General features: G+C 39.6%; 1 protein-coding gene across 3 annotated transcripts in view; it reads right to left on the bottom strand.

Annotated features, from left to right (window-relative positions):
- The window catches only part of TENM1 (teneurin transmembrane protein 1), a 575853-nt gene that overhangs the window by 100873 nt on the left and 451671 nt on the right, over positions 1-23309 (bottom strand). For 2 of the 3 annotated variants that reach the window (XM_055338409.1, XM_055338408.1), the window contains exons 20-22: positions 14996-15245; positions 6974-6994; positions 1763-1995 (exon numbers count right to left, since the gene is read on the bottom strand). In XM_055338409.1, coding sequence (XP_055194384.1) covers positions 1763-1995; positions 6974-6994; positions 14996-15245 — 504 coding nt within the window. The remainder of the gene's footprint in view (positions 1-1762; positions 1996-6973; positions 6995-14995; positions 15246-23309) is intronic. The other variant, XM_055338410.1, reaches the window with a different exon arrangement.

A 23309-nucleotide genomic window follows, 5' to 3' on the forward strand; every position in this document is an offset into this window, starting at 1 on the left:
AAGAAACATTTTGAAACATTTTATCATGATACCTGGGGGGCTTATATTCCTTTAGGGGGAAAAGGCCATATTTTTTAAGCACAGTTGAAACTCCTTTTAGGAACACTTGATGTAGCTAAGAGTAACCTAACCGATCAATTATAGTGGATCCCGCACTGTATAAGATATTGCTGGGGAGGTGCAGAAGATTCAAAAGAAATAGTAGATGTAGTTTTTCAGCTCAAGTAGCTTGCCGTGGTAATAAAAAACCACCTATTCGTGAAAGAACTGGAAAGTAAGATGAGGCAAAATATAATCTAGTAGTAATTGGGTGGTGTAGACTCTGTTAGAGAAATTCAGATTTAACGGGCTGGGGTTATCCAGAGGGGCTTTACAGAAGACATGGTGCTTGAATATGGCCTTGAAGAAAGGGAAGGCTTTAAACTCTGATTATAGTTGGAATTTAATTCCCATATGGCAAATGTCAAATGGCTAAAGAGTAACCTCTTAATATTTGAAATAATAAGTGACCATCTAACAAATGAAACACATTGACCTCACTATATTTTTTGGCATGAAAAGATGTTCTTAATATAAAGTGTGAAAAGCAGATTATAGAACAGCATTCTATACTATGATTCCATTATTAGAAAATAAAATATATGATATACACAGAAAAAAGTCTAGAAGAATATATGCTAAAATATTAGCAGTTGCTTTCTATATGTGGTAGGATTATTGGTGACTTTAATTAAAAATACTTCTTGCACCCCCTTTTTTCTAATTTTTCTCCAACCAATGTGTTTTATCTGTGTAATAGTTTAAAAAGACCACGTTGGCTTCTTAAAACCAACCAAAATGAACAGTTCATAAAATCTACTAAAATAAATGTATGTGTGCACATGCACACACACACACACACACACACACACACACACCATCATGGAGAAGGAACAGAGAATAATGATTAAATAATTATGGAGATAGGGTGGACGATATATGATAAGAGACTTAAAGCTGACTGTCCTTTTGCTTAGTGGCCTAAGGTGGGAATATGATCTCAGTCTAAAAAATCATGAAGCTGATTGAGAGAACACAGATTTATTCACAAATCCCAGGCAATAAAATTGAGGACTGGCTCTTGAAGATTGAGGAGTAAATTTAGGACAGATGAAAGTAAGGCCAAGTTCCCACAGAAGGCAACTCCCTTCCCCCCCCAGGAATTTGTTATCCTAGGGAGGATACAAATTGAAAGTACAAATAGCTTCAAGAATAATTTAGATAAATTAATAGAAGAAAGGCTCATTAATTCTTAGTTAAGCAAGAGCCAGGAATGTCTAGAGTGTATGCGATATTCAACATATTTAACAGTGGTAGAAGGTGAGCACAGACCTGACCCCAACCAGTGCAGGCCACAGTACTGAAGCCTTATCTTTGAGGCACTTTGCTGGATCAGGCGTTAACATTTTAGTTGCTGGACTGCTGGGAGTTTCCAGGTACTAGTCTTGGGGGAGGGTGGGGTGTCAAGGAGGGCATTCAGAGGGTTCTGGGAAATAATTATCACCCAGGAAAGAAGCATTTCAACATTTTAGTAACACTTATGACTACATGAATGCGTATTATCTAAAAATTAGTCCTGACCATGCTTATCTTCTGGGATGGACTTCATCGACAATGTGTGTCAGAGGCAATATTGAGATAGATGCTCTAGAGTGTGGCAACGATCTTAGGAGTTTGTGTAGTCAAATGAAATCTTTAAATGACCAAAGGATTTTTTTTTTACCTCGGGGGCTGTTCAGTGAAGCTTCCGATGCTCTCCCGCCATCTCCACAGTGACTCTGGTCAAAGGGAAGGCACTGATCACCTGTCCCTGCCACCACTTCAAAATTCTTGGACAGATCTTTTGTTTCCACAAGAGATTTCAACCTGTAGACTTTTCGAGTGTTGGTGTCTGATAGATAAAGTGATTCAGACACAGGGTCCATAGCCAGATAGTATTTGTGAGCAGGACTTGTGCTAAGAAAGAGAAAAGTAAAGTTATTCAAAGCAGTTTTTTCAATATACATCCCCTGGGATCTGCCTTTTGTCACAAATGGAAGATTCTCTTAAGAGATGGAAAAAAATAAATATATCTTCTTTCTCATGTACTAAAGAGATGGACACTACTTTGTTTTTCTAGTGATGGGTCTGGGTCTAAAAAAAAACCTCAGTGTGTACTGCTAATCTATGATGAAGCTAGGATTTCAATACCATCCATCTGGGAGGCAGAGAAAGAAGCAGAAAAGAGAAAATTTCAAAAAAAAAGAGAAAATTTCAGGAAATATATTTTTTTCATCAATACCTTTCATATCCAGTTCTCTAATTACATACCAGATGCCTGCCTGGATAGCTTTCAGTCACCTCAAATTCAACAAATCTCAAACAGAAGTTCACCTCTTCCTGCCTACCCCATCCTTCAGAACCCTACTTCTCCTCCTCCAGGCTTCCTGCCTCCTGGGGGGCCCTACCCGCCTCCAGGCTCCTGTTGTGAATTGAAAGACATAGATACAAAGATGGAGGCATGTTGTGTAGGGAGGGTTGTGCTAGAGACACATTGCCAAACCTTTCGTCTCCAAGCTTCCTTTTTTTAGCTGACCATCACACTTTTCTAATCCATTTTGTCTTGTTTCAGGACATAATAGAACTGACTATATAGGACCTTTTTGGGGGGCTCATAATCACAATCAGCTGTACCTTTTAAAGGTGACGCTAAAGTTACCTTGATTGGATTTTGGTATTCCTTAAACTCTTCAATTACATATTCACATGGAATCTCTTGTGATATTTTTACCTGCATACATGGCTGAGCTCATTCATTCATTTTGATTCTTCCTAATTCCATTTTTACAATGGTTGTAGTAATGTTGGTTTGGGAGATATTTTGCTTGATCCTAAGGTTGGATCCCCATCTTTAAAAACCCTAAAAACCTTTTAACATTTCTTGGTGTGGTAGACAAGCCTTTCTTCACTTAGTAAATCCTCATATGCCTTTTAAGGCTTTACTCAGGCATCTTCTCCTGGAGAAAGCCTTCCCTAAATCTCCAGTCTGGGTTATTTACACTATATTTACCTCTATTTGGGGGATTACATATTGTATTATTTTTTAAAATTTGTATCCCCCAATAAACCATGTGAGCCTGGAGGAAATTAACCTTGGTTATCTTTGATACGCTCACAGCCCAGCACTCTGCCCCACGCCCAGTTGTCAAAGCCAAGAGCTATTCTTCACTCCTTCTTCTATCATTCTCCATATCCAGTAAAGCAGGATGCTTTTAAAGGTTCTACCTCCTAAACTCTTTTCCAATCTGCCCACTTCACTTTATCTCCATGGTCATTAGTCTAAGCCTCTCATTTGAGTTCCTTCCTCAGTACGATTTCTGTATCATGTAATTGTTCATTAATTAAGAAATATTTACTAAGTGCACTAATGTGCCTAGGAACTGTGCTATGGGCCAGAGACCTACTTGTGTGTGTGATACACAGCCCCTTTCTTCATGAAATTCATGGTCCAAGGGGGGAGTCAGATCAGCAAACAGGCTATGACTGTCAAGTGTGACAACAGAAGAAGAGGAGGAAAGATATGAGCAGAGAGGAGGTATATGTGACCTACCAGCACCTATCATATTGTATTAACATTGTTTTTAAAGATAAACTGAAGTCCATATTTTATTCAGATTTCCTTAGTTTTTATCTATCATCCTTTCCCTGCTCCAGATTCCATCTAGGATACCAAATTATATTTAGTCATCATGTCTCCTTAGGCTCCTCTGGGCTATGACAGTTTCTCAGACTTTTCTTGTTTCTGATGACCTTAACAGTTTTAAAGACTATTGGTCAGGTATTTTGTAGGATGCCCTCTACCGGAATGTGTCTAATTCTCTTCTCCTGGTTAGACAGGGGTTATAGGTTTTGGGGAGGAAGACCACCGGGGTGAAGTGCCATTCTCATCAGATCAAATCAAGAGTACATAACAATCAACATGACTTATCACTGTTGATGTTGACTTTGATCACCTGACTGAGGTAGAGTTGGTCAGGTTTCTCCAGCATAAAGTTACTATTTCTCTCCCACTTTCCATATTGTACTCTTTGGAAGGGAGTCACTCTGTGAAGCCAACACTTGGAGAGTAGGGAATTAGATTCTACCTCCTTGAGGGTAGAATGTCTACATCAACAATTTGGAATTCTTCTGCATGAGAGCTTTATCTCTTCTCCCCCATTAATTTATGAATTCAAGAATTCATTTATATCAGTAGGGATTCATGGATATTTCTTGTATACTTTGCATTAAAACCCAATGCTACTTTATTTTGTTGCTCAAATTGTCTGGCATTAGTCACTGGGAACTCCTCCTGTTGGCCTGTGAGACCTTACCATACATCCATCAATGTGGAGTTCTTGTTTTTTGTTTTCTTTTAGCCCTTGTCTACTTTTTGGCACTACAAGATGCTCCAAGCTCATCTTTTATAGTCCTTGCCCCAGTACTGGAATGAATCATTTTGCTAGAGACCCCTGGTTCCTTATTTTGGAGAATGGCATTAGAAACCAAGATGTGAATGTGTGCTGGGGGAAAGATTCACTTTTTTTCCACATCTCTCCAATCACAGTGTAAGCTCTTTGCAGGCAGGAACCCTACTCATCTATCTTGAGCACCAATAGAGTGTTTGACAGGGTCAATGTTCAGTTACTGCTAAACTAAACTGTAGGACATGAAACTAACTAATACATGGAAGTTTTCAGGTCTTGGCTACCCAGCCCAGCAAAATGGCAGGGAGAGGGTCATCAGAGTAAGTATGTTGCCCTTAAGGACTGGTATGTTTCTGATTGCATTTGTAATTATATTTGCCCTCTAAGCATATCTGTGTATGTTAATAATAGTAAAGGCTAGCAGATACTGATTTGAGACCCAGTTTATAGTGCTAATTGGAAAAAAGTCAGATCCAGCTGGAATACTTGATTTTTTTTCTACTTACCTTCACTTCATCAAATAAGAGAATTCAGTAGATTCCAGGGACATCTTCAACCCTGGAACCACCAGCTGCCGTAAATAAACTGTAAAGGGCCCCAACAGACTCCAGAATTGATTTGGCAGTCATATCAGACAAGGCATCTCTGTAGCAAAGACTGCTTAAATAGGGGTTTGAGTAAAACTTTTTTTTTTTTTACATATATAGTTGAATTTTTGCCTTCAGAATAAAATTTCTCCAGTGCCCCTAGATCTTTCTAGAATAAGAAGGGGATCACAACCCTTCCCTGAAACAACTTTCAATATTTTGGTAGCCAGTCTGTGGAAGTTTCAACTGAGCCAGATTAATCATGCTTTGTTTAGGAAAAGTCCATAGGCTATTTTTCCAAGAGAAATGTTATTCGCACAAAAGCACTTTGGAATGCATTACATTCATTTATTATTGAATATCCCCAATGTGCCTGTGAGGGAAGTTAAAATTATCATTCTCCTCAAATCTCAGCTGGGGAAACCCAGACACATAGAGGGCTTGCCCAGGGTCACTAACAAGCCTGTGCCCTGACCAATACTAGATTAGATCATATGTGAGTGACTGTGTGTACAAAGTACCTTCAGAATACTTTAGTTCTGAAGGTGATAAAGAAAAAAAATTGGTGTTCCTGCTTTCTTTTAACTGAGCAACATATCCTATTCTGCTCAACTAGGTTGTTCTAAAATTCTGTGCACTGGCCTTTAGAAAATAGAATAGTCTAACATACAAAATTCAAATCTGATTAATGTTATTTTCCTGACAGCTAACAGTCAGGAAGGTCTCCTATATTGATATGTAATTTCTTGCCATTTCATGCCATTTCCCAAGTGCACTTCAGCTCTTTTGAGATTGGTTTCTTTTCACTTTTTAAAAACATGCCATACCCGAGAAAGAAAACCGTTGGACTACATTTCAATTTGTTCTAATCCCTTGTGTCTACATGCATATTGCAATTTGAGATATGTGAAAGATTTCTTTTGTAACTTCAGTGTTAGACTTATTGTCACCTTTCTGGTTAGCTTTACATTCGAGCAATGCCCTTCAACTTAGCAAAGATCACTTCATTCATGCTAGTTAAAATCACATAGATTGTTAAATGGGCAATTAATGCCTATAATTAATACTATGCAACACTTAACCAGTAAGCAATTTGACAACCAACTTAATTTGCTTAAGGAATCAGTTATGCCAAAGTAGCAAGGCTGATCTTGTGCACTGGCATTTAAGAAGTGGCATCTCCCAAACGAAATCCAAATTAAAAGCCCTATCAGTGCCATTTTGATGACAATTGGCATTCAGAAGTGAACAAATTCAATTTTCTCCTATGCAATTTCAGGTAATTTAGAACAGTTTTGACAAGTGTAATGCATAAACAAATTGAATAGAAATACTCATTATGATTAATTTCAGAGCTTTGTGCCGTTGTCGGTAAATGGTTGGTTTAAAGCTTTTCTATTATTTCTTTTTGGTGGGAAGAAATAGAAACCATGAGGTCACACAAAAGGAAAAAGGAAAAATCTTATTCAAGAGGGTCATCGTGGTCACTGTCTCTTAATACACTCGTCAACTATATTTCTGGATCTGGGAAGATTGCCGTATCACCTCTTTTTCTACTGCAACTTGAAAACATTGAATCTATTTGAACTTACAGACTCATTTGTGATATCACCTAAGGAAAACATAATGAGACTCAAAGCTTTGCTTTCCCATGAAGTACTGGACTGCCAGCTCTCACTTATCTTGTTTTCTTTTCGATATAGTCTGATCTTCCAGCAAATTCCCATTAGTGGAGCTCTCTTCTTTTTTCAGACACTTACCTGAATCCTAACTCCTAAATGCACTTTCACATCATTCCTTTCACCTTATTTCAGAAGTAAAATCTCCCTGTTAGCCCGTTATTAGGAGATGGGCTGTTAGGCAAGAAGGGTCATTAGGTAGCTGCCCGGGTGGTTTGCTTACCTATGTCTGGTATCTCTGTTTCTAGGGTGCACAAGGTTATCCACGAGTGGCAAGTAAAAACAAATAGAGAGTCATCAGTATCATTCAAGAAGCCAAATCTAACCAGACACACCTAGTCCTAACTCAGTTTGCGGCTATTAGAGACTCCATAGGGATCATTTTGTCAGATGTACAAGCTGAAATGGACCCGATCCCTCCTGGCTTCCCCTCCTAAGATGGTGTCAAGGTGATTGATACCCTGCCTGGTGGGTGGGCAAAACTCTCAGGCAGTTTTTTCTCTCTGGACTGTCTTCATCAGAACCACCTGGGTTCCTGCCACATGTGCAGTTTCCTGGGGTTCTCCCCAGTCATACTGAATTGGAACCTCCAGGTGGAAGTGGGGTGTGGGAATTCTGTTTTTAACAAACTCAGCTGGGAATTCTGATACAGAATAAGGTTTAAGAACCACTGGGCTAGGCTTTGAAGAAGTAGCCACTGCAAAGGTTCTGACCATTCCAGACTCTGTTTTGAAAGCCACTTTATCAAAATATATAATCAAGCCTTGTGTGTAATAGACATCCCAAATCTAGTCCAATTCCACTTACATGCTCTCAGAAATAAGATAGTGGACATCTCTCATGTACATTAGCACATTACTTGTGAATATTAAAAAAAAACACTTAACAGATTAAAAGTATAAAGGTTTTCTCTTAGTCCACGGCAGAATGTCCCTGGTGTCAAAACTGCTGCATCAAAATAGCTTCAATAAAACGTCACGTACATCAACTGCTAGGGCCTTGCATCTTTCAATTATCTATGCTCTAAGCGGGCAATGGGGGGGGGTAGGCAAAACAGGTATGTCAGGTCAGAAGAAGCAGAACACTTTGGGGGCCCCTCTTTGGTAAACCCCTTGGCACAGGGTACTCCAGGACCTGGGATGAGGCTTCTCACATGGGGCACACAGTCTGCGTGCAGGCCCGACTTTGGGTCAAATCTGCCCAGAATCAAAAGGCTATAATCATCTGTGAAATCTAGTCATTTTAATTTTAAAATCCCTTTAAACCTGGCCCTTTATGTCATTTTAAAAAACATGAAGGTAACAAATCTTTTCATCTAAACTAGAAAATGTTCTTATTCTTCGGAATGTCAGGAAAGAAGAGAAGATACAAAATGGTTTCATCTGAAGCTATCTGCTCCTACTGATTCAACTCTCTTTAAAGAAAATTTTTCTGGGATTTGACTAGTTGGGCCATGGGTCAGGATCCACTGACTTTCTCTCTTTCCCTAGCCTGCCTCAAAAGGGTAGGTATCCTGTGGGTTGACACAAAAGGTCAAAAGGTAAGGCTGGGAGCTCTGATTAGAAACCTGGCCTCAGGCATTTGGACCTCTCTGAGTTTCTTTATCTCTAGACACTTGCTTGTTTTCGTGGCCTCTAAATTAGCAGGTGAGTGTGCTCGAGGCTGGCTCTAATCATTTCCTGAAGGAAGTTTAGTTGTGGAAGTGCTAGAAGGACCTCATTAAAACGTGGCTTCGTTTACAGCAGATTCTCATGGTACAGAACCATTTGTGTGGCTACAAAGGGTTTTGAAGTGGTGATGGCAAGGGATGGGGAGGAGAGTGGTTTGACTTTCTTGCAGCTGCTTCTGATCCTGCCAGTAATGTCACTGTGAATTTGGAAAGATGTCCCGTATTATGCAGAGCAGCTTCTCTCATTAACATCTCAGAAGGAGGAAGTGAAAATGACGGAATTTATTTCCAGTGTGTGACCTTGTTCTGTCTCTGAATTACTTTTAGTGAAGGATTTAGGATTGAGCCACCACCAAAGTCAGTTTGCTGTCTAGCTAGCAACTGACTACATGCTGGGGTGCCAGTGTGGGCTCTTCACAAGTGCCTGGGCCCATCGGTAGGCACTGCCACCTGGCAACCAAGTGACTTGAAGCTTGCCATGAGTCAGGAGGAGAAAGGAGTGGAACTGCAAATCTTTATTTAGAGTTAAGAAATGCTCCCATGGTAGGGTCTTTAAGTTGATCTTGGATTTTCTCAAGGCCATCTACTCTTTTTTCAAAAGGCCATCTACTCTTTTTTAATTAAAAAAAATTACTGAGATATAATTCACATACCATAAAATTCACCCTTCTCAAAAGTACAATTCAGCAGTTTCTAGTACACTCAGAGAGTTGTGCCACCATCACCATCGTCCAATTTCAGAACATTTTCATCACCTCAGGAAGAAAGCCCATACCCATTAGCAGTCAGTCCCCATGCCTGACCTGCCCCAGGCCCAGGCAGTGACTAATCTTTCTGTCTCTATGGATTTGGCTATTGTGGGTGGTTCCTATATATGGACTCCTATAATAGGTGCCCTTTTGTGTCTGGCTTCTTTCACTTAGCATAATGTTCAACCTATTCCTTTTATACTTTTGTGAGGTGGGGGATGGAGAAAAAGAGAATACACCGGCTGTGGAGTTGCTGCCTGGTGACCTGGCTTCATGAGTTTGCCTGGCCCGCTCTGTGGTGGCTGTAGCACTTCACTTTTTTCACATGCTGTTCTCAGCTTCTTTCCTTATGCTTAGCCAGAAATATTTGATGTCCAAAAGCGGTCTTCCCTCCCTACTCATCTTTCCGTGGTATTCTTCCTTTGAAGATTGAGTTCCCACTCCTGCCAATCACTGACTTCTTAGAGCTTCCAACTCCAGCAACCCTCACCTAAGACTACCCTCCCTCACGTTCTGGTTCTGTCCCTTGCCCTTCTCACTTCTTACCTATCTTGCGTTTTAGGGCCCTGCTTTCAGTTAGCAGTTCCTTGGAAAACAATCCAATAAAAGAATCCATGCCCAAGGATTAATGATGATTTTAGCTTGATGGGTCATTCTAACAGGAGTTCCTGTGCTGGGGACTCTTTGGGATAGCAGTGTCTCAACTCAAAGGAACACATTTCTTAGAGTGGGAATCTGGGCACTTGGAAGACCAGCAAAGATGTTTTTGGGTCAGGTGGAGGGGGCCGTTGAGTGCTACCCCTCATATAGAGTTCACCCTGGAAAGGTAACCACCTATTTCATCTATATGGAATGTTTCTCTCTTTGCTGCTCCAGTGCTGCTGACAAAGGGATGATTCTTGGTCATTTATCAGGTATTTTCAGAGCTCTCAAAGTCCAGGTTCCACTGCCCCTCTGCATGCTAACTGCCCCTAAGTGGGTGCTATTCCAGCTCTACTTGATCTCTAGTCAGTGACAAGAGTCAAGTCCTGAGAACAATGGAGGAAATATTAACCAGTCGCTGTAAAAGAAACAGTAGAATCTCAAGATAACTTTTCTTATGTCACGTTGACATTTGTCGAGTCCAAATTACTCAAGATACCAAGAAGCATTTGCCAGGCTCTTATTTTCTTCTTTCTTTCATTTTAAGGGAAGGAGAAAATAAATATCTGGAGAATCTCAGCATCGTGAACAATATCAGCATGAGGTTTTTATAAAGAATAAACCATTTGCATTGATGCTTAATAAATTTTAAAATAGATTTGTGAAATTAGAAGATGAGAGGGAAGCAAGGAGGATATTCATATTTGAGTTCTTGCAAAGCACTTGATGTGGTACCTCCTATTTTTACTTATATAATTATCCCTGTTAGTTTTAGAGAACTGAAAAGTGACCCTGAGGCTATAATCCAAGGAAAAAGCAATGAAGTCATAATTGATGAGAAATAGTTGGAGGACTTGGGGATATGTAGACTGAAGAGGAGGAAGCTCAGGAACCTATGATGTCTGTCTCCACACACATGGAAACGTGTCAGGTAAAAGAGGAAAGTGTCTTCCGTGCTGCTTCAGAAGCTAACATTTGCTGCTACCGAGTGGATGTTTTAGATTTCAGTTCAGTGTAAGCAAGAATTTTCTAAAAGAGCACTCCAAAGATGCAATGGGCTGTCTAGAAGGGTATTTAAGTTTCCTGTTACTGAAAGGGATCAAACAAAGTAGATGTGATCAAGTGTCAGGCATGTCATAGGCGCCATGTTACACCAGATACCTCCATGGACTTTTCTAACACTAATCTCACAAATCTGTGATGTCACTTTTGTGTTACTGATATATATATATGTGTGTGTGTGTGTGTGTGTGTGTGTGTGTGTGTGTATGAACTTTTAACACGAGAAGCAAATCCACAGGGATAACTAGACCTAAACTATCTCACACAGAAATGAATGTATCTTTTAAAAAAATCTTCAGAGAATATATTTTTGAGATTCCCTTAGGTTTAATTACTTATATAATGACCTTATAAGCTTCCCTTCTTTATTATCTTACCTCAATTTCCCACCAAAAGAAAGCACTAAGATGATATGTGTGGATGAAATCTGCAGTAAACAGGCAGAGGGATACTATATACTTAAATAACAAGAAATAATATTGTTGCTCTTGCCATATTGCTAATGATAATGACAGAACTGGCTTTTCCTTACCAACCCTATTCGGCCAATGGGGGGCCAGCTAGAGGAAATAAATGATTGGCAACCAATGAAAATGAAATTACTTCGGAGTTCAGATGAAAGAAATTCAATTAGGGACAGTTTGGATCAGCAGAGCTAAGGAAGGAAAAATCTATAGTCTTCCAATCTTTGAAATATCAAGGGGCACCTGGAATTTATCAGTGTGGCTCACTATGAAACAAGAGGGTAGAAGAGAAGGAAATCTAGAAGGGCATCCAGTAGGAGCAAGCTTTATGTCAGAGCACAAAATGCCATCAAACTTTGGGCTTTTCAGAACTATACATCTGTGGATCTTAAAACAAGTTAAACTGTATGAGACATGTAAGAAGATGCTCAAATATTAACTTGAAATCAATTTTATAGATAGAGAAGTAGAGAGCAGAGTGGTTAAATTACACAATGAATAACCTTGACAGAGGGTCAAGATCTAGAATGTTCTCTATCCTTTTCTGTAATAACCTATTGACAACATTGCTCTTCCATTCACAGCTTTAAATGCAACCAATAACATAATGACTATATTAGTCTGTGTTTCCAAGGAAACAGATGACTCAACCAAGTAAAATGACTAATACACACTGGGAGGGGGATGGCAGCAGCAATTAAATTAACTGACTTTAACAACAATGAAAAAAACTGGTACAAACGAAGTTTCTATCTATATGCAATAGAATCAACTGAACATTATGGTTCTTAACATAGTGAAGGCTTATTGTATCAAATTATTTCTCCCCAGGAAGTTTAAATCTGGAATTTATAAAGCAAGTGTATAAAATCACCAGTTATATGCCCAAGATACAACATACACAGGATAGGCTACTGATGAAACACTTTTTTCAAAAAAGGTGAATCTAATAAGAACTATTATTAGTTTCTGAGTAAACATGACAGATAATGTTTGCTGACATACACTGGTTTCATGGTTTTAACTATAGTAAAACAGGGAGTTATCTATAAATTGGGTCAAAATGATCATGTAAATCCAATCAGTTTACTTCTCTCATGGCCAATTACAGGAGGGTTAGAGTAGAGAAGGGAAAACTATTTTTTTTTCTCTTTGAACTTAATGCAAGAGAGAACTATTTTTTTTTCCTGCTTGAACCTAATCCAGGGAATTGTAACCATGAGCCTATGAAAGGTGTGGGTTGCTGGCAGGTGGGGACATGTAGGGAGAAAGGGAAACACATGTACAATTTTGTGTGAATGTGGTTTTTTTTTCCCCCTGGGGAGATGGCCCACAGCCCTCCATATATTCTGAAAGGGGCCTGAGAATTAGAAAAAAAAAGTTAAGAAGAACTGCTCTAAAGGATATGAGTTCAGAAGAGCCAACTAGAGAGACTCAGGCTAAGTGAGAGAGCCTGGGTGTGTGAGCTCATGGTGTGTGCATGCCTATGTGTTTGAAGAGCTGTGACAATGTGAGAGAATAGTATTGTGGAGTAAGAATGAATAGAGGGATTGGACAATACTTCGCACTGCCAGAAATGGATTCTTCTTTATCCTGAGAAAATTACTTTGCAATTGGGGTCCAAGTTATGCTGTTTTATTCTTCAAATGACTTTGTGTAGAAGGTCATAAGATACTTTGGACCAAAATGCAAATTTGTGAACTGTTAAGGATCCTTGAGCAAAGGAGAATCTAATCAGTGAATGAAAATTGTTCCTCCTTAGGTAAATTTGCATTTAAATCACAAAGGAAAGGACCAAACTTAACTGGGTTTTCTTTAACAGTAATATTATTAGTATTAGTATTTGTTTTTATAGCTAATCTTATGGTTTTTCCTTTGATGAGTTAGCTACACAGGGCTAGCTATATAGGCTTTCTAGGGTTAGCTATATAGATAGGCTCAGTAAGACAAGGTCTTTGTCTACCTGACAGCTAGTATCTGCACGACTGGAAACATTCAGATGGTGAATTAATTGTTCAGTGCTCCATCAATGTTTGGCATCATGTATACAGAGCATCCCCAAGATGTTGAAAACAATGTTGAATGTTGTATAAATCATTTCTAAATCTAGGTATATACAATTGTCTCAGCCTTCCTCATCGACTTTCCAGTAAGTAAGTGCCCAAAGAGATACTGCTGGAAATGACAAGTCACCACAAGGTGTGAGATCCTAAGGTACACGAACATTTGATTAGGGCAAGATGCTATGACTTAGTACCTCTCTAGACTCTCTTAGATGTGCTCTATCTTTATAAAATCTTAATTTTACAGTCTATTTTTTTTATCAGTCAAGGGATTTAACAGCTTTCTTCTCTATGATGATGTTTGCAATTATAATTAAGAAACATATTAAAATTGAAATGAATTAATGTGAAAAACGGATGGGTGCTTGGGGCTGGAAGATGTCCCCAGCTAAGCGCGAAGGACTAACTCAGTCTGAGAAAAAAGGAGATAGATTCCAGAGCAAGCATGAGAATCTGAACAATTTCAAGGAATGTCTTCATATATTCAAATTTCCATGCTTGTGTGAACATAATGTTAAATGGAAATGACCCAAGACTTTTCAGATGTTTTGACTGGCCTCGATGGTGCTTTGTATGTAGAAGTTGCTCCATCAGTGTCTCTGCTCTCTCAGTCACTATTTCTGGTCACTATCTTTCAGGTCAATGAGGTGATGCTTGAGGCAACAACTGTTTTATGGACTAGTTTATGGGATGGCATCAAAATCTTCTCGAACAGAGAGAAACTTTCAGCCTACAGTTCTAAAGGTATGTGTCAGGGATAAAGCTGTCATAACTAATTGGAGGGAAGATTCTATCAATTTACCCAGGAGAGAGGAACACGTTTGACTTATCCTCACTTGAATGGGAGGGCGTGCTTCCCTTTTCTAGGACTCAAGAGGGCATATATTTGTATCTTATAGCCTCAGAAAAGGAGAAATAAAGCTGATTAAGCCATAGTCTATTTCGTTGTAGTCTGTGTAACTTCAGAACATGGAATACCAGAAGGTACAGATTCCTTTCAAAAGGTGTCAAAATACTTTGTACTCTCAAGAAAATTCCTAGAACAGAGTGAGAAAGTCTTAACAATGAAGATTTTAATCCCCTCCCCCCCCCCATGGAATAGATCTTTTAAGTGTAAAAAACTAGTTCTTCCTTATCAGGGCACACAAACACAGACTTCCATTTTCCTTTTTATGAAGTGACCACTTCAAAAGATTGAACCTGGGGAACTTATAAAATGTAGCCTTTACCTCTGCCTGCTAGAATGAATTAGAGATTTTCGATCAGTCTTTGTAGTGACCAGCAGAAGTTGAGTGACTCATCTGAGCGCTCGGAAGTACTGGGATCCATGTCAGTGATGGCAATGCCCACCGGGAAGCCACATGTACAGGGATGTCAACACTTCCTGGTTCTCCAAAGGAGGGCTCAAAGGTCAATTAAGCAGGAAGAACTGGCATGTTGACCTGCGTCCTTTGTGCCTATTCCTGCATCTTAGCTCAGGGCTTCAATACAGGCAACTGCACTTTCTGCTCTTTCTGGCAATGTCTTTCTCTTCGTGTTATTGCAGTCTTGTTTTTTCCTTATCCGCTAAGCAAACATAGATTAGGGGAGACTTACCTTAATTCCAAAATACTAACGGAGTTTCCCGAGGGAAATATTCGTCTTACAAAATTAAAGTCGCCAACATACACACTACCATCAGGGCCAGAAGCTAAGGCAACAGGAGCAAAGAGTTTGTTGTTGTGAGCTGGGCCGTTGCAGTTGGTACAGGCTACACTCCGTTGGTGTCCGTTACCCATTATGGTTGATATGACTGGGGGCTGCTGGGAAATGAACATATTTTCTCCATTCCCTTTATGTATGATTCCTAGATCCAAGAAAAAAAAACAGAATATAAAAAAAACAATTACCACACAATATTCTCAGCAACATTTGAATCTCTCTCATTGTTCAAAGCAGCATGGAGCTTTGGCCTGGCATAAAAATACTTGGGAGTGAAGCACATTGCCTATAGTTTTATTTAACGGCACAGCCACACCATACAGTAGCCTAACACTTTGCCTCAGTTTATCTATCTGTGATATGGGTTAATACATCCAGGCCCTTTGGTGCTGATTCTAAATGCCTCAATAAAACATTTGATGAAAAACTTTTAATGATCTCCTGTTCACTTTGGGCTCTGTGAATCATCTGTGGCTAATTTTTCATCTCTGGCTGACTTTCTCCTGATGGCTGCACACACTTGTCTGACTTCAAATTACCCTCACTATGCAACTGACTGGTTCCTGAAAAGGAAATATCAGTCAATTTTAATATTAACCTTAGCAAAACACCATCAGGAAGGTAATCTACTTCTGTGAAAAGAAAAAAAAAATCATACTGCTAGAATGTACTTCAGAGATATAAGAAAGGACTTGAATTTTCCACTCTTTTGGACCATATCTCACTATCATCAGCGCAGGAAATAGAGATACTGACTTATGAAAATGCTGGAAAATACTGTGCAGGCATTCTCTTTGGGCAATCTCATCCATTCTCACAGTTTTAACTCATATCTCTATATGCTGAAATTTTCTCCTACCCAGAGTTGTCACCTGCCATGCAATTTCCTGCTCCATCACTCCACTTGGATGCCCCACAGGTACCTCAAATGCAACAGGTGTAAAACTGAACTCATTATTTTTCCTGCTCTTCCTCTTGTGTTCCCCACTCATGAATGGTATCACTATGCATGTATTTACCCAAGTTGGAAATGTGGACATGACCACGGCTGCTCTTTTCCGCATTCTCTAAACCTAATTCTTTCCGAAACCCACTTTGAGTCTATCTCTTAAAATATGTTGAACCAGTTTTGTCGCCTCCATTATGACCATGACTGCTTTAGTCCAGCGTTTCTTAACTTCTTGGTCTCCCGGTCTCCATGCATACCTCTCTCCCAAGCACTGCTCCCACTCTTGCCATTGAGACTGTTTCAGTGTGTGGCTTAGAATCTTTCAACAGCTCCAAATCCTCTATGGGATAAAGGGCACATTCCCTATTACTAAGGCATACAAAGTCCTTCATGACTTGATTGTTGTCTACTCTTTTGTTGTCTCCCCTCTCATCATCCTCTTATTTGTATCTTAAATTCCAGCGATAGTGAACTATTTGCAATTGCTTTCAACCTTCTTCCGTTCTGTTCTGCTTTTGTATACGCCATTCTCTCTATCCTGCAAGCCCTCCTCATCTTGTCTGCTTGGGGAACTCTTACCTATCCTTCAAAGCTCAACTTAAGTTTTCCTCAGTGCTCTGTCCAGGCAGAATGGGTTACTCTCTCTTCTTTGAGCACGTGGTTTGTTGCCCATAGCTCCGTGATAACACCAACTACGCTGTATAATGCAGTTTTCATTACCTTCTCTATCTTTTCCATTAGAACCTGGGCTCCATGAACGTAAACCCTCTGTCTTACTCTTTTCTGCATTTGAGTGCCAGTGCCCGTGGCCAAGTCATTATAAGAGCTCAGTAAATGTTCAAAATAGGCTTTGAGTCTCTTGTAGTTTCCTTGTCCAAATCCCAGTGATTTTGCAGACCTGCTGAACCTGGGCAGAAAATCCAAGGAACAAGTACTGCTGTGTTCAAGCTGGCTCAGAATAAGCCTGGGCAGGTAAAACATCCATGGTGCGAGAAGGCATGCCAGCGCGTCAGGCTGAAGTAACTGATGGCAAATGAATGAATGCAGTAATCCTATAGAGTCTTATTTTTCCTTCCCATGACCCCTGCTATCTATCTCCTTGGATTGCCTGTTATTCTCCCTAAACATTTCCTGAAATGTCTTCCTCAGTTCTTTCAACTTCTGGTCCCACAGTCCTACAATAGAAACCATTGATCACTCTGAAATAGGAACATTGCTGGAAAAATAAATAAGAGGATAAAACATGCACAATACCATGACACCAAATATGTACTTAGAAGGCGCCTTTCAGGAAACAAATCCCATTCATCATATAGCTTTTGGGTTTCAAGTCTAGGTATTTTGATTCTCCCTCCCAAGGTGATTTCTGGCTATTTTTTCAACATATGATCTGCAGGAGCAGCTATGAGTTTATGCCCCAACAAATTGGTCTTTTATTGCAGAACTGTGAGAAATCTCGAGGATCACTACTTTCTTATTAATGTTATTAATAACTTTATTAGGCAGTAAAAAAAAATTCTTAAGATTTAGAACAGTTAATTAAGTAAGATTAATAGGAGTGAATTTCATTTCCCAAAAAACAGTTAATTGCAGTGCAATCAACACCACAGTTTAAATGAATAGGGAGGAAGTGAATAAGAACTGGGATGATGGCCACACAACATCATTGAAAAGAAACCTCCTGATGATCCCTAACCAAATATCCTACCAATGAGACTATGATATGTTCTCGAACAAATGAGGAAACCAACTGTTTAGCATGTCTGTATTTCAGCAATACATTATAGGGTATATCATTCAAAAATATGTCCAATTATTGGCTTGGAAATACCAGATTTGCCATTAACATCTATTTTCACAGGTAGATCTCCATCTTTTTTATATCAATATAACGGTATAGTTAACAATTACCTTCAAAATGACATGTTATTACCAGGCTCCTGGCAATTTAAAAACTAAAGATGGCTATTCTAAACCATTCTTCCAAGCCTGCAATTCTAAAACTCCCCTTTTCTATTAGAAAGCCCAGCACTCCATCAAAGAAGAAGAATGATTAAAGGAAATAAAACATAAGGCAATGTACTTTCTGATTACATCTCAACAATTGATGTCTTGCTTTCATGCAAGGTACTAAAGTGCCCGTGTACTGAAATTACCATTCCTGTTTAAAGCTGAAGCAATCAAAACAAAAATGGGCAAACCCCTTTTGTATTGCCCTGGAAAAATAGATCATTTTGAAGGGTGTTTTTGTTGTTTCAAGAATCTGTTTAACCTTCCATTACATAGAACCGGGGCATACCATCTAGCAACAATGATTTAACACCGATTCTTCTGCAAAAGGTTGCTTTGAAAATATTTTGTTTATGTTCCTGGAAATCTTGATCAATTACTGCTGCCTCCCTTCCAGTTTATTCTGCCACACATGCTCATTTTGAAAACAGAATCAAATGATCCTAGGACAACACACATTATTTATGTGAAGGCCAACTTCCTGCTAAGGATTGGGTGTCTGGTTGACAGTCAACAAAGAAACCCCACTGAAAGGGGCCTACTGCGACTTTTCTCCCCTCAGTCTTCATTTTCTCTGCCAAAAAGCCAGGTCTGTTGTTTAATAAGTTAAGTACACTTTTAAATGCACTACTCATACCCTCCTGCTACCTTGCTCAGAACTTCTTTTGAAGCTTATAAATAAGTTTGAAATGAAAATTCCCCTCGGAAGCCAGTGGGTGGTGCTTTATGCTGATTTCAAAGAAGAAACCATTTTTCAGACTTATGAACAACGAGGGACACAATACATATTTCTCTTAGGACTTGACTGAGAGGATATAAACACAAACTGGGAGATATGCCAGTGTGATCAATGGAAATTTACTTCCCCTCCCAGTAAAACCATTTGTCGACAAGCTACTGGCCTATTTTGGAGGCTAAGCTAAAAGAAATTCTTTATCCATTTCAGACAGATGACAGTATCCAATTAGTACCCTGGATTGTTTTGTCTAATAATTTTTTAACACTCAATTGGGAGGACACACTGGGAGATATGTTTGATATCATGATACACTCTAACAAATAGCTTACCTCTGTAATAGATGATTGACATACACATTTTTATTACTCATAATTTTATTTTATTTTAAAAAAATTTTAAAAGATTTTGTTTATTCATTCATGAGAGACACACACACACACACAGAGAGAGAGGGACACAGGCAGAGGGAGAAGCAGGCTCCATGCAGGGAGCCTGACCTGGGACTCAATCCCGGGTCTCTAGGATCACACCCTGGGCTGAAGGCGGTGCTAAACCGCTGAGCCACCCAGGCTGCCCTATTACTCATAATTTTAAAGAGCTGATTTATCTTAAGAGATACGGATATGTACTCCCTGTAGTCACTAAGAGGATGTATTTTGAAGGAATAATATTGAAAACCACAAGCTCCTGGTGGTTTTTTTTTTTTATCTCGGTGAAAGTAGAAATCATCTATATATATCAGGCATAATATTTGGAAACAATTCTCCACAACCAATGGTTAATTGTCAGGTAAATATAATTGCTGCAGCTAAAATGACAAATGGTCTGAAAACACTGCCTTCTAGAAACTACCCACTGCATAATGATTTGGGAACCAAAGAAAAACTGAAGAAATGAATGGCAGCAGACATCCAATCTAATTACAGGTGTCTTTTTAACCAGTGAGAGGAAATTGGGGGAAGATAGATTCTTGTTTCTATCTGCCATCTGTCTCAGATCAAAAAAGCAGGGTGCCTAAAGAGTTAGGCTTTTTCCAGAAAGAAGCGGAGTGGGGGAATTTGGAAAGACGGTCGTTCTTGCCTTAATCAGTCAGAAAAGACTGTCTGACCTGAGGGGGAAAGAGCATTGCTTTCTAAATTGGTCTTCTCAAAGCTGCTGCTTCACACTTATCATTCCTACTTCTAAAACTGCCTTGGTGGGTGGGATTTAGACTTCGAAAACATCCCAAGAGACGTGTTCATGTCCAAGGTCAGGCTGAAAGGCAATGGCAGAGCAGGCTTCAGATCTGTTTCCTGGCAAGTGTGACAAGTTCTTGGTTAGAAATACAATGTGCCTACAAATGAGATGATACAATGGACAAATGTTCCTTTAAAAAAACTATCTAAAATAAGGTTTCTTTCTCAGAATAAAATTCTCAGAATAAAATTCTGAGAAAGAGACAGGATTGAGTGGGGCTGGGGTGAGCACGAGGAATCTTTTGGGGGTGACGATATTTTAAAACAGTTGTGTTGTGGTGCTGGCTGCCCAACTTTACAATTGACTAAAAATCACTGCAGTGTACATTTAAAGCGGGTGAGTCGTATGGAGTATAGATTATACTTCAAAAAAAGGTGTTAAAAAAGATTTTTAGAGAGAACTCTGTACCTATTGCCTAAAACCTAATTGCTGGTGAGGGAAGGGTGGAGGGAACACATCTGAGGAAATCAGAGGGGGGGGGTGACAAAGCCAACTTTCTCAATGGCTCCCCTCTGCTCTGAATTTCTAACCCGTGTGAAGCACGTGGTAAGAGGACACAGGACTGGGAGCGCACAGCTGGGGGCTGCTTCGACTGAGGTCATTTCCCACTTTGTGCTTAATGTCAATGACAGGCATTTGAAAAAGACAATCCATACAAGCCAATAAAAGTGAGTGGAAAAGAAACGGCTGCTTAAAATGTCAAACTCTTTCAAATCAAAACAAAAAACCTCATAATTTAATAAGTGGCATCTGCCCTTTCGTTTTTGTACTTCTAAAACTGTGATTCTCCTTTGGACAACAGAAAAAAGTTGACATTTTATATCTGTGCCTGAATCTTTGCTCTTAAGTAAACAAATAATTTGAAATGGAATTTAGAATATTCCTTGAAAGAGGGGAAGGAGGTCTAATAAATGCATACAGTAAGGGGCTCATTTACCTTCAGGGTCCCACATGGGGGCTATGGTAGGTGGTGCCATGCTATGGTTGAAGCAAACCTGGTTGGCTTTGCCAGTCAAAATTTCCCAGCCCCTGTGGCTGGTTGACTCAGCTGACTCAACTGTGGTGCAAACAAAGTAAGATCATGGGTGTGATTATAAAATGGATCTCTTAGCCTTGGTCAGTTCATGGCCTTACAAGATAACCTGACTTTAGCCAGCTGTTTTATAAAGGTAAGATGCATACAGGGATGGCTGGAGGGAAGACTGTAACTGTCTCAAGACATTCACATCCCCAGTCCTGGAGAAATAACCCAAAGTCCATGTTCTACTGAAGGTTGCTCAGAATCTGCCTCTTTGGATGAAAAAGAATGTGATTTTGCAATGAAAACTTTCCAGGGGATGTTCAAGTGAAAGCTGGATGGGAACACCAATGACTGACTTCCCAATAGGGTACAAAACAAGGTAAGGGAACTGGGATGGAACATTGACAAGTGGGGGCAGGGTGCGGGTGAGATCAGTTTATCCGAGAGATGCATGGGCTCAAGGGCCATCTGTGGTCTCGTCTTCTGATTTAGTTAACATATAAATTACAAACTAGGAGAAAGTTACAGAGTGGTTCAAAGAAGGCAAAGATGGAAGATGACAGTGTCCTGCTTCTCTGTCTTTTCCTCTTTTCCTAAGTCCAGGATTTAGGAGACTTAAAACTCAGTGAAGTCAAGGCTGCCCTCATTCCCTAGATTCTTTTACTTCTTCTGTCTTCCTCCTACCTCTTATTTTTATCCTCCTACCTCTTCTTTTTAACTCATTACTGTTCCTGGACTCAGTTCCTAGCTTCTCACTGGATCTACTGACATTTATGTGGACCCATGACAGTGGTGGAGAGAAAGAAGCACATGGCTCTAGCCACTTGTGAATGGTGCAACATGGGGGTGCAAGCCTCAGATGCTTGACCTTTTCAATGGGATTAATGCCACACTGCAGGGTTGTTGTATTTAAAATGGGACAGAGTTCACCAAAGCCTTTTGAAAACCGCATCACATGGATGATTCTTCAATCCTATGGTGCACGTTTTGCTTCACATTTTAACGTCTCCGAAATAAGTACTTACCTTGCAATCACTGCATGCCAGAGTGCAATTGGCAGCATTTTCCACAAAGTAATGGTATAACTGATGGAGTCTTAGATTATGTGAAACATTATATTTTACTTTTTTAAAAAGTTGGTTATAGTGGCAGATACACTGGTCAATTAGTTGGGATAGAGCAATGATGATAGATGATTCTTAAAACCCAGTCTCACAGAACTTTGGGGTGAAGAGGTCTCACTATACTAGCACTAATTTGAAATCAGACTGTTGTATTTGAAAAGAAACATACTAATATGGCCATCTCTATCTAGGTGGTGGACTTAAAGGTAATTTTTTCCTTGTACTTTACGAGGTTGTCTGCATCAAATATGTGTTGCATATGTGCAATACATATAAATAGCACTATGATGTGTGTATATATATTGCATTAAGAAGACAGTATTAATAAATATTTTAAAAACTCCTTAAGTGCAAAGAAATGGGCACTCTTGACCATGAAATGGACAATTATTCTTGAGGGAAACTTGGCAATATGTATGAAAATCCTTAAAAGCATGTACATCTTTCCCTTTACATGAGATACCTAAGCTACACAAATTCATAGAGACAGAAAGTAGAATAGGAGCTGGGGGAGGAGGAATGGGAAGTTACTGTATAATGGGTATAGGTTTTCTCTTTGGGATGATGAAATATTCTGGAAATGGGCAATGGTGATAGTCGCACAACACTGTGAATGTACTTAGTGCCACTGAATTGTACATTTAAAAATGGTCAAACCGGTAAACTTCGTTATGCATCTTTTACCAGAATTAAAAAAAAATTCCACTGTGGAGTCCTGGGTGGCTCAGTCGGTTAAGCATGATCCAGGTCATGATCTTAGGGTCATGAGATCGAGGCCCACGATGGGCTACATGCTCGTGGAGCCTGCTTAAGATTATCTCTCCCTCTCCTTCTGCCCTTTGCCCCTGCTCTAGTGTGCACCCATACTCTCCCTCTCTCTCTCTCTCTCTCTCTCTCTCTCTCTCTCTCAAAAAAAAAAAATTCTACTGCATGACTATCAGCATTTACTAAACCATTCCCCTTCCAATTGGACATTTCAGTTTCCCCAAATTCTTAAAAAATAAAAATAAGAGTATGATTTAAAAACTGTATATCCTTGGGGCATCTGGGGGGCTCCGTTGGTTGAGTGTCAGATTCTTGGTTTTGGCTCAGGTCATGATCTCAGGGTTGCGAGATTAAGCCCCGCCACC

The sequence above is a fragment of the Nyctereutes procyonoides genome, unplaced genomic scaffold (assembly GCF_905146905.1).
Source record: "Nyctereutes procyonoides isolate TBG_1078 unplaced genomic scaffold, NYPRO_anot_genome, whole genome shotgun sequence".
NCBI lineage: Eukaryota > Metazoa > Chordata > Mammalia > Carnivora > Canidae > Nyctereutes > Nyctereutes procyonoides.